This window comes from Nanorana parkeri, unplaced genomic scaffold (genome assembly GCF_000935625.1).
Source record: "Nanorana parkeri isolate BGI_ZX_2015 unplaced genomic scaffold, ASM93562v1 scaffold12, whole genome shotgun sequence".
In the NCBI taxonomy this organism is placed as follows: Eukaryota; Metazoa; Chordata; class Amphibia; order Anura; family Dicroglossidae; genus Nanorana; species Nanorana parkeri.
Window position 1 is genome coordinate 3980671 of NW_017306280.1, and position 12516 is coordinate 3993186.

The 12516-nt window shown below is 42.7% G+C and overlaps 1 protein-coding gene across 1 annotated transcript in view; it reads right to left on the minus strand.

The window, feature by feature from the left end:
• Window positions 1-12516, minus strand: part of ASPG (asparaginase) — a 64186-nt gene that overhangs the window by 25778 nt on the left and 25892 nt on the right. The window contains exons 5-7 of the mRNA XM_018556184.1: window positions 12103-12186; window positions 8060-8186; window positions 729-841 (exon numbers count right to left, since the gene is read on the minus strand). Of these exons, the coding sequence (XP_018411686.1) occupies window positions 729-841; window positions 8060-8186; window positions 12103-12186 (324 nt within the window). The remainder of the gene's footprint in view (window positions 1-728; window positions 842-8059; window positions 8187-12102; window positions 12187-12516) is intronic.

Consider the following 12516-nt stretch of genomic DNA (forward strand, 5'->3'; position numbering starts at 1 on the left):
TCACTTTAATGGTTGCCCCAACAGCAGCTTACACTTCTCCCCCTCATCTGCTTCCCAATTGCATCATTCGACAACTAAAAGCATAAATTAAATATTTGGGGTATGCGGAGCTCGGAACATAACCTGTACTGACAACTCCTGGTGATTGGCTGCTCAGGAACCTTGTGCTACAACATGGGTTTGAGAGAGTTTCCCCAAGGCAACACTTGATGCTTACACAGAGCTACCTCTCCTCATACCCAACAGGTGAATGCATTGGTGAAGGTGGAGCGAAATGAAGGACAGTAAACTGCTGGTGGTGGCTGCCATTTAAGAACCTGTTCCTTTACCCTGCATATAACAAAAAGTGTCAGTGACTTCCATACTTCCATCCAAACTCCCTGCAACAGACCCCTAGATGCTGTACGGACCCGCCCTGCACAGCCCCAGTGTCTGCTGCACGAGTCAGAATTCACAGCAAGTGTCTCTACTACCATGCGAAGCTCTGGGCTACAGAGATGGCCATCTAAGTATGTCAAAATATTTTGTCCACTTCCTGTGAATCCTTGCCCATCTTGAATCATAGTACTGATCAACATATTTGTATCATCAAAAACACTACAAATAGTAGGAAAACAATAAACACAACAAGATGAACTTTAAATACTGTCCTGTTCTATTTTAAACCTCCTGGCAAAACCAAAACAAGTATGCCTTGTGAAAGTAAGGTAATGAAGGAATAGCCTTACAGTGGCAGCAGTAATTCCAGGGAAAATTCGGAGCAGGCCCACATTTCTGTTCATGTCTGTGTGCACCAGGAACTTCTTGATGGTGTTTGATCGCCAAACAGTCTCCCAGTTAACTGAAAAAAATCAAAAAGCCTGTTAGCATTCCAACATCAAAAAAGATCCATTATATTCTATACAAAGGGGTCTTGTGCAAAAGTCAGAATAAATTCCCTTCCTTCTGCTTATCTAAAAGAGAAAAAAAAAATGAGAAACAGATTGCAAAGACAATAAATAATGGCCATGTGTACTTTCCTTTCAGATGCTCATCCAACTATGAGAAATAAAAAGTACCATAGTATAATCTATAACAAACAGCCAGAGGTTTCTGTACATAACTCAAATAAAAGATGACACCTGAACAAATCAGATTCTGGCATAAATATCTTTTGAAGGTGAAGAGATGTTTAAAGTGGACCTTTACCCCCTCTTTCCAAAAATGACATTGGCATGCAGATCTGGATGCCGATATGAAATCATTTTACATTCATGAGTTTGCCTTTACATACAATTACTCTTTTTCCACTTAGTGGTTGAGTGAGGCACTGGTGATGTAGCCCCAGACACAAAGATGCATCCTGGGAAGGCTACATCACCAGTGCCTTCCTGGCAAATCTTATCTGCAAAATCTGAGGGGAAACATTGGCCTTCGTTAAAATGGCCACTATGAGAAGACCGTGGAATAAAAAGAAAAATAAAGTATGCAAAGAGTTATCTATAACTATCTGTTTATAGATTCCCATTACTATAACATTGCTAAAAAGGTGCCTTTTTTTGTTATTTTTTAAGATAAAGGTGAAGTTCCCCTTTAAACAAAAGGGCAAGTGTTAGCATGAAGGTTACAGTGTAAGTTGGTACGAACTGGTATGCAGCACTGGTGGATTGGTTTTCTTAGCAGAGTTTGTTGTCTAAGAACTAGGGCTGTGGAAATTAAAGATTAATTTCTCGAATAAAATTATTTTGATCGCTAATGAAAACACTCACCTCTCCGCTGGCTTCCGGGAGTCCCGTCGGCGATCACGTCACCGGACTCCTCCCCCAAGTGGCTCCGTCAGCTAACGAAGGGAAGGGGGGAGGAGTCCGGTGACGTTGATGTCCGTTACGGCTAACGAAGGGGAGGGGGAGGAGTCTGGTGACGTCGATGTCCGTGACGTCATGCATTATAATTAATCGAAATTAATCAATCAATTTTAAAAAATTTTGATTAATCGAACACGAAAATTTTAATCATTACCAGCCCTACTAAGAACCATTCTCTGTGCCGAAAACTACCGCGGTTTTGTCATCTCATTGTATACTACACTTCTCTATTACTAGTTATGAGTTGGAGTGTACACACCACTTCTGCCTCTGCAATACATTACGATCACCAAAGCCAATATACAGTACAACAAAACTGTAACCAAAGCAACAACTTAATTGTTCATTTCCCTTCTACATAAAGCCATAGGCAACACCTTTGGTTCTTTAACACTATAAAAGAAAACATGTCTTCATATTTCATTCACTGTTTTCAAGCATACAGAGATATGTATGAATAGGAATATGTTTTCTCCCCATAAAGGAGAAGTGTTCAATTATACTATGTAGCTACAGTATATAGGTCAGTACCTTGCTATTCAGCTTTCAGTACAAACTGTCATTGTCCTTTGTAGCAGAACGCTATGCCTGAGTAAAAGTGAATCAAGGTAAAAGGTTGAATGTGACGGATACTAGCTTTGGTTGACAATCAGACACCCAGTTATTTACTATGGATCTATTTTTAAGACATATTATACAGAAAAAAAACCCCCGTACTCCAATGTTCCTCTCAACATTAAGAGCATCAGGAAAGTAAAGTAGTGACAAAACCTTTACCATTTATAACAACAAGGAGGCCATAGTGAGACATATTATTCTCAATAAATGTATAGTTTGTTTGGTTTTAACCAAACATTGTTTACATTTATTACAAAAACAGGATTTTTGTACACTGAAAAATTATTTTTCATCCACTGAGGACACTGGAAGTCTTGAGCTTCAGGGTGTCCAAGAGCAAGCTTGCAAATCTGGGAATTAGAAGCTTGATGCTAAAAAGCACAAGATAGTGCTCAGATCCCTAGTGGTGTGATTGTAAAAGGTTGAAACCATATCCCTGAGACCATCAGCCTGAATGGTGTATCTGAGCCACCTAGAGATGGGGGAAGGAGAAGATGGGGGAAGGAGAAGCTGGGGGGGGGGGCATCCAAAACCAATGTCCTGAATAAGGTGAAAGGCAGACACTACCACAGGTAAGAAGGAACTCCTGGGCCACAGGACTCCATCTCTATGCAAGCCTAAAAATGATTTTTTTGCAAGATATAGTCACCAGTTCAAACACTCACCTTACCGGAGTGATAGATACAAAGAAAGCAACCTTATGGGTAAAGGTAGAAAAAGGAATGTCTCCCACAGAGTCATGAGTGGAGACTGGAGGTGTGAAGGAATATGGATCATATCAAGAAAATGTATTTTCCTATGTTTGAATTTGTTTAATTTGCTTCCTAGCTTTGTGACTTTCCTTACTCGGCTTTAACGTTGCTACGCGTAACCAAGATGTATCCTGTATCCGGAAGTGCGCCGAGGATGCATGAAAAGAATGCAGAGGGAGGATGCTGCAGGCAGAAGATATCTTTGACTAAACAATTAGCGAGAGACACAAGACTTTAACAGCTCCTCTAGTTTACCCAATAGTACAAGACATTTAGAGATAACAGATGTGGGCATATGTGTGACGAACACTCTCCTGTTTTCTGTGTATAAAAGAGAGAGACCGCCCTGAATAAAGAAGGAGCCTCATAAACCTTAACCCTGGGTTTGTTATTTTTCCGGGGCACCGCATACAACAAATTAGGAACAGCAGCAGATTTCTTGTGTGAACCCAGTTGTGGTTCTGATCCATTTCAGAGGAACCACAGGAAAGACCCCCTGCTTAAAAAGGTGTTAATCAGAGAGTGTCAAGCCAACAGTCTCAAACAGAATGGAAGGTGCAGAGAGTTGACTTTTGATGGTACTATGAGCCAAATGTTGGTCAAGACCCAACTGCAGGATGAAAAGTATCCATCGCACCGAGGAGGTTTCTAGAGTGGAAACCCCTGGACTCATACCAAGTAAAGTATGCCTTTCATGTTCATGTTACATACGTTGTGGAAAGTGGACTTTCCAGCCATAAGCACTGTATGAATCACAGACTCAAAGATATCCCTATCATTCAGAACCTGGGCTTCAACAGTCATGTCGGTAAAACCAGACACTGAGAAGTAGAATGGCAAATCGGCATTTGGGATGGTATGACAAGGCTCACAGTCCATCCTAGAAGTCTTACAAGATTGGCATACCACATCCCCATGCACCAACAAGGTGCCAGGCGCTCAAATCAACAGACGTGCTCCCACTCTGGCAAGTGGGGTGAGCCTTTAGTGCAAGAAGGTTTGTCTCACGATTTGCCACACGTTATGGGTGATTGGGAAACCAAGATTGGAGGGCCTTGATGCTGAGGAAGTTAATAACCCAAGGAAGTGGAGAAATTAAAAGGGATGTTTTTTTTGTCTCTTTATAAATAAAGCATAGTAAGGAAACCACAAACAGAAAACCGTCCAAACATATCACAAGAAGTACACAAATACAAAAAAAAAAAAGAGAAGAGCACAAAAAACTGGTGATGTGAACTCAGTCAAATAAGAGATAGGGCGCTCCCGCCCATGCCCTACAGATTTTTCGAATTTTAAAATCAAGAAAAAAGATCAAATGACAAAATGTCCCGTTTTAAGAAACCATATTATAAGCAAAATAGTGCATAAACAACAAACCTAGAGATCGACAAAGTCAGAACAGGTAAGAAGGAGAAAGAATAAAAGAAAGCCCAAATAAACAAAGAGCAGGCTCCTTCCCTCAGACACCCCACCAAATCCAACCCAAGGCAGCCCAGAGGGACCCCTCAACGTGAAGCAGAAAGGAAAGCATGGCACCTAAAAATCTCAACAAAGTGCCAACCGACCCCTCGAGTAAATCGGTAGATTCCCAGAAATGAAACCAAGTCGCCTTAAGTGGCCACAAATTTATCCCAGGTTCCTTGGAAAGCCGAGGTGAGGTCTTCCATCAGCTTAATGTCCTCCACCCACATTATCCACATCTGCACAGTAGGAGGATGAGTCTGCTTCCACAAGGCTGGAACGCAGGCCCCAGCAGCATTTATAAGGTGGATCAACAAGAAGCGTTTACAAGCCTTCCGTGATAAAGGGGTAAGGTGGATTTAAAAAAAACAAACTGAGGGATCCACATCCAAATAGACACTAGTCTTAGCAATTAAGTCAGCTATGCTGATCCAAAAGGGTTTAATCTTGGGGAAAACCCAAAAAATATGTTTGAGAGTACCAATATCCTCAAGATGGCAAGGGGATGATTAATGCTCAAAAAGGGAGACAACTTTTGCTCATTAGGCTTCATTAGCTGGGAAAGAGGACTGCTCCTGCCACTAGTGACATCCTTGAGAACATCTGGAGCTGGTGAGAAGAGGCACTATCGATGTGGATCAAACAAGACAGTTCCACAGTCTAGCATTTTAGCTAACTCATCCTATGCATATGCACGGACAGGAAACGCATGTGAGAAACAAGGTGGGAGACTTCCAGTATGCCATCACAGCTGAAATTTAGCACCACAGCAATCTGTTCCACATGTTCAATAAGCAGAGGGTCAATGGAAGTGGTGGTGAGATCCCTTTTCCTAATGTTAAGTCATGACCAGAATAGGGTCCAGGACGGGACCCACCTGTGCATTCTCTGAAGCTGGAAAAAAAACATTGCTCCTCTAAAAAGGTGGCCATACACTGTACAACCATCGCAAGACCTTAGTCTTGCGATGGTTGTAAAGGGATTAAAAAAACGTACAATCTGCCCATCTTGGACGGGCAGATCGCACTCTCGATCATCGCAAGCCACGCCCCGAGGGGCGGGCTTGCGATGACTGTAATGAGGGGCAGGCTTACGCTGACTGCAAACGGGCAGTGTGCGCGTGCACACACCGGCCCGTTCGGCAGTTGTCGAACCAGCAGGCCACCAACTCGCCGAGAATCGTACGATTCCCGGCGGGTTTTCAAACATGCTGGTTCGATGGAAGACGTGCGACTGTACAGTAGAAACGGTCGCATGCCTTCCATACACTGCACGATTCTTGTACGATCGCGGGATTTCCCGCGATTCTCGTACGAGAATCGTGCAGTGTATGGGCACCTTAATAAAGCAAACATGCCAAATAGAATAACTCACAGCAGCCAATAAAAATTAATCTTTAAATTGTTCTGGACGCTGTAAACGGATTTTAAAAGTGACCTCTGACTGGCCAATATTAAAGCATTTTGTACATCATCAATAGATTTTCAATTTACCAAGTAGTTGTAAAAATTCACATAAAAGATTTTACAATGAACAACAGCACCTAAAATAGCACCTCCCTAAGGAGTGGCGCATCCACTCCAAGTTATGAAATCAAACAAGACCAGCGGCTTTTAATAACAGCCTTGCGCCAGCCACACAAACAGGGCAGATCAGCCCCCTGTCACAAACAGAAAAGCCGGTTCAGCAACCACATCAACCTGACAAAACCTTGTCATGTTTTCTCTTAGTATTCAAGACACAAGACTGGTAGGGGTGAATTAAGATGGAGAGCACAATGAAACTAGTGCAAACCATATCATACATTTGAAATAACCTGCAAAAATTCAAATCTACACCCCTTCCCTATAAAATATTGTATGAAGAGTACACGTGACTCATTACTGAATGGAATGTACCGGATCAAAAGCTATGCCACAATTGTTCTACTCGCCACCACATTGGTAAATTGGTCCACCCAGTCCCAAGCCAATTACAGACAGGTTGGCGACTTCACTTTTCTCTGCTGCAGTTAATACAGCTTAGTCGCCTCCACAGCCAACCTGCACCTTGTCTGTAATTAGACAATATCTTATTGTAAGTCTGCATGTTTCTTGTCAATACATGGGCATGCAGTACTGGCCGCAAGTTCTCACCCAAAAGATCTGAGGTTGATCTAAAGACAGATTTACGTACTTGTATTATCAAGAAAACAGGAGCCAATTTATTTACCAGCATGTGTGTAGAGTGTTAGTGGAAACTGGTGCACCTGGATGAAACCCACATAAGCACAGGGAGGACATGCAAATTCCTTGCGGATAGTGTCTTGAACGGGATTTGAACTGGTAAGCAGAAGTGCTAACCACTACACTACAGAAATATGATGTTGGAGAATGGTAATTCCACATTGAACTATAATCCAATCTTTTGAAAGCATAACATGAGTTTAGAAAAATCATTGACTCTAAACCTAGCCATACACCTGTAGATTATCTGCAGATTTACTATGGTCAGATGGGAAAAGTGCAACAGATTCCCCCATCTACGCTAAACTGTGTGGATGGAGGAATCTCCCACTAGGCCAAGCTTCAGGATCTTGCTAGTCGGCCCCGCTGGCTCTCACAGTACCAGAACAATCTGATTAGGTATTTTGACATCCATCGGGGTCGACTCGCAAGATACTGAAGCTTGGCCCAGTAGGAGATTCCTCCATCCACACAGTTTAGTGTAGATGGAGGAATCTGTTGCATCCATCTGAGCATAGAAAGTCTGCAGATAATCTATAGGTGAATGGCCAGCTTTACACGTCTTAGGGAAGAGTAAAATATGCAGCATGAGCAGAACTCGTGATAAAGTAATCCCTGTTTTCTATAATAATTTTATTTGGAAGTAAAACGCCATTTTTTTGGGCAGTTTGGGAAAAAGTGAAACCTGACTGTATTACCAATGGGAAGAAGATTTCCTCTCACAGTGGGAAAGGGGCTTGGAGCATTTCCCTCACTTCCTAGAGGGCAGGTTACTTGCAGCCTGATGCATGAAATGTGTATGGCATCAACAGCAATGCCCTTGTGTCTACTGCACTAGTAGTTTTATCTGGGGAGTGACTAACCAGCATGCCTGAAAGAATGTACAAATCAGTTGCACCCTTTTGGTGCATAAGGAGAACAGAACAGTCATAGATCTTTTTTCTCTAACATTTCTCTTACCAAATGGCAGCTTAATAAGAGGAACAAATAAGAAACCTCTTTTCTGCCACAAAGCTCAATCTTTCATTGTTACAGAAGTAGCTTAGGACCGATCACAAACCAGTTTAACGATCTCACTAAGCCTCCACTCCTAAAGAAGAAAGCCAGCGACTCTTCTATGTGGCACAAATTACAGGGATTATGTGGCTGGGCAACTTACTTGTAATATCAACTTCAGCATTTGCAAGTGGAGGCAAGTTGGGAGAAGAGAAGGCATTGAAACTTCCTGCATCCACCTTCGTCACCCGGTTTCCCCTGTACAGCTTGTGATGAAAATACAGACACACCTGAAAAGCAAGAGGAGACACAGAACATGTGTACAGACTCAATATACCAACCTTGTGCGTAATCACTACAACAGTGTACACTCGCAATATATCAGCCCTGTGTTCACACTCTACGCCTGATGACGGGGACCCAACGTGGCCCCGAAAGTACTTGTGATTTTGAATGACCGTTGTCATTAAAATATATTGAATCTACTTCTGGAGTGCTGGTGACATCTTTTGGAATTACTACTTGACTACACGGTGCCTCCGTGGTCACTACAAGCACCCTATTACAGACATCATCTCCTAGGAAATCCGGTAAGGAGTGCAGGAAGATACACACAATTTCACACTCTACGTCAGCTCACACTTTATATCAGCTTTGTGTGCACTTACTACACTGTTTACAGAGTGGCTACAATTTATCAGCCTTGTGTGCAATCACTACAGTATGTACAGACCCGCAATATATCAGCCTTGCAATTACTAATCTGCATAGCACATGGGGCTGTACATGGTAACAGTAAATATGGACACTGGCACTCCAAGTGCCGGTGTCCATATTTCCTCGGATCATTGAGACAGTGGCCATCCGTCGACTACCGTTGCACCCACCTCATCTCGATGGAAAAGCGGTTAGGTGTGCGATGGGTTTAGTACATGGTAACAGCCACAAAAATAAAATATATTTCTCCGGTGTAAGTACAAATGTGGAGTAACCCAGAGCAGACAATCAGTTTCCAAGTATAGCATAGCCAAATAAGTAAAAGATGAATTCTGATAGGTTGCTGCTGTTTTTCTCTTTCTGCGGGTTTCCTGAACTGCCCTGCAAGTAAAAACTATAGAAAAGTTGTGTCCAGATTTCTTCTTTAAGATAACAGTCAGTAACTGGAAAAATCCTAATGGAAGCTACCAGCAGTTGAAGAGGTTTTATAATCGCCTCTCTGGCAGCCAGCGTCTACTACCTTCCCTCCATATAGCCGCTGTGGCCTTGGAGGATAAAGCCACAGTATAGAAGGGAACGCAGACATCCAAAAGGCTGCAGCTCTTGAACAGAGCAAAGGTAGCAGACATGAGCCACCAGATAGAGAAGTATAATAACTATTACAAGAAAGGATTTTTTCCACCTTTAACCACATCAAGACCTGCTACAGGACTGTCATGGCTATCCTCCTTTCATTCCTTGGTCGGTCACAATTTGGGATGAGGCTGGGTTTGGCCAATCCCACTCAAAACTCTGACCGCCATCCCAATCCATTGCAGGGAGGCGCATTTTCTGCTCTGCAGCTATATGTCACTAAGGGGATCTTTCTTCACATCAGCCTATAATCCTCTGTACAGCACCACTTGATCTGGGAGGGAAGGAACGGCAAAATTAGATAAAGTCTGAATGCTTTACAGCTATGCTTGTTCCGACTATTGAAGGGAAGTATTAGCCTGACATCTAGGCAAATATAGCATTAGCAGATACCTAACAAAACATCAAGGTGCCTTATAATGTACTAGTGTACACCTGGCTGTGCTGTTTGACAGGGTTGCTTGGATTACAAAGTTGGCTTTAGCAGGACTACAAATCCTGTGACTGGTAGCAAGGTAGTTCATATATATTTCACCTGTATATTTAATGGGTTATATGGCGATCATACAGAATTAGATAGGAATACTGTAAATAATATTGGTATTCATTTTAACAGTCCTTTGGCCAAAAAAAACGTGCCAGTTGTCGGTTCTTCACACGCACACAGAAAGCACCATCAGCACAAGTGATGTGTCGCTAAGCAAGGCTGACATTTCCATACAACATAGTACGGTGATGCCGAGAGATCAGGCATTGCTGAGCTCTGTGCATTTGTGTGTACGGTGTTTAAGGTGGATTAGTGACATAAGCCATGCTAAACACTTTATACACATTAACTCCCTGTATGTGCTACATTTCCCTACTTATCATTCCGGCAGTAACACATTATTTTTTCTGGTGACATCTGTTGAGGCTGAGAAATGCAAAATATAAAACGTACCCAGAAATAGATTTACAGATTGGGGAAAAATAAAGAGCGGAGCCCGGACTCAATTCTGCTACATGGAGGAGGTCATAATATTAATTACATGAAATCTGTATGGAGACATACAAGGCTGCCATCGCTGGCTTGCTTGTGAAAACCCTAGTTGCCTGGCTGTCTTTGGTTTCAAAACTTTTCAACCCACACACCTGGAAGAAGCATGCAGCTTATGAATGTCATATAAAACAAACCCCAAAGCACTTGATTAAACCAAGAAATAGGATAGCATGTTTTTACCTCACTCACCCCTAAACCTCTTATTGTCATACTCCCTCCACTATGTCCCTTCTCCTGCAGCAGGAGAGAGTTGTACACTTACTGCTTAAGATGATGGGGATCGATCTGCTGAAGTAGCCCTATGGGTCCGCCAGGAGCAGGGGTCTGTTAGCAGCAGCAACCTCTGCCATACTTATTGCTATGCCACTGTGTATATTCCGCCAGCAGAGGTCTTCCCTACTCTTTACCCCCTTCAATAAAACTTTAGAAGCTGGCTCCTAAGCTTTTCTGCTGCTTCTAGGCATTTTCTGGTCCAACACTAGGAAACCCACAGCTACATAAATGTCTCATATGCAGGGCACGAAAATCCACTCGTCTGCGACGAGCAGACAGTGGAGCCCGACGAGCAGCTTCCTGGGCCGGCCGTTGTAATTACACGGCCGGCCGGGAGCTTTCAGTCAAGCGATCGAGCGTCTCGAGAGACGCTCGATCGGTTGTATCAGAAGCTGTCCCTGCCAAAGCATAACATTAATTTTTTTAAGTCCGCGCCCCCCACATACAAACGCATATATGAATCAGGTGTGCCTACGTTGCATATTGCCGCAAACTGAGTGAGAGCAATAATTTTAGAGCCATTAAGGCTGGGTTCACACCTGGGCGTTTTGCAGCGCTGATCAATGTAATGTGGGTGAAAACCCCTCTGGAAGATTGTCCTCACCTCTAGTCAACAGGCCTGTTTGGCCAGGATTTGCGGAAGATGTCTACAGCCAGTCAGAGTAGGGGCTATCCAGTGTCAAAAGCCACCACTGCCTACATTGGAGCCAGGTAGATTCTGAACATGACCAACATGTATTCAAACTGGTAGTTTATTGGATACCGAATCTACTACGATACAAATTATTTTATTTTAAAAGCAGCAGGCCCCGTACAGACAGCATGATACACATTTAGAAGGTATGGGTAAAACATTCTCTTTAGAATGGGCAATAAACTCGCATGTCGGGGGGAAAATATCTGCTGTCATGAAGGGGTGCGTTGTATATAAAAGCTGAGAAAAACAGATTAGGAGAATCCGAAAGCAGCAATAGTGCTACTCATTTTTTTATATTTATTATGGGCATGTAATGCCTTTACAGGTCGGCAAAGTTCAGTATTGCTGCTGAATGAAGATGGGGTCTCAGCTGACTGAAATTATTCTCCATGACCAGAGCTTTCTGTCCCCATCTGCAGCTCAGCACATCTACAAGATTGTAATGAATTTACAGCTTGATTACGGGGAAATATGGTTTTTCGAGATTAAACAGAAGTTCCTCTCATCACGACACACACCTAAGTACGTTTTAGTTAGAATCGCTCACTTCAGATGAATTCAAAGGACATTCACTACACAAACATTGTATTAGTAATCATCTTTGTTTTCATTCCCAAACATGTATTCATTTAGTACAACAAGCTGATATTTCAATTGTGTTTCTTTGCTAAGGTCATCAAAATGCACTTTGTCTGACAAGTGCTCGCAAATCACGGACAGCAGAAGACTGTAGTACTATGCTGCCCCCTAGTGTTAAGATTGCACAGGTACACCGTGACTTCACAAATAGCTGTTCAAAATAGTATAGAATATAGAGCATTTAGTTCACAGATGGTCCAAACCTCACCTCTGGAATAACAAACTGCCCGGCAATCAGAAGAGCCCCCAACAGGTTGTCTCGACCATCATTCCGCATCTCATAAATTGGAACCTAGGAAATATTTTAAAAAATTAAGAAAAAAAAAAAAAAAGGAGTTCAATGATAAACAACCTAAAATACTCATTTGTTTTGTGCAAGAGCTGCTTTTACTATTCGGTTACATTTTCTATGAAAAGCAGTATGGCTTCATGTTTTATCTTTTCAGTTATTTAGGATAACAGTTGTAGCAGCCATCTACAAATAATCCAGACAGAGAATACCTGTGTGTGTAGAGAAATGTCTTCCCCCTGGACAGGGGCGTATCTGCCGCGAGGCAAACAAGGCGTTTGCCTCAGGCGGCAGATTCCGGCAGGGCGGCAAATGTACCGGCCCGCGAGCCGG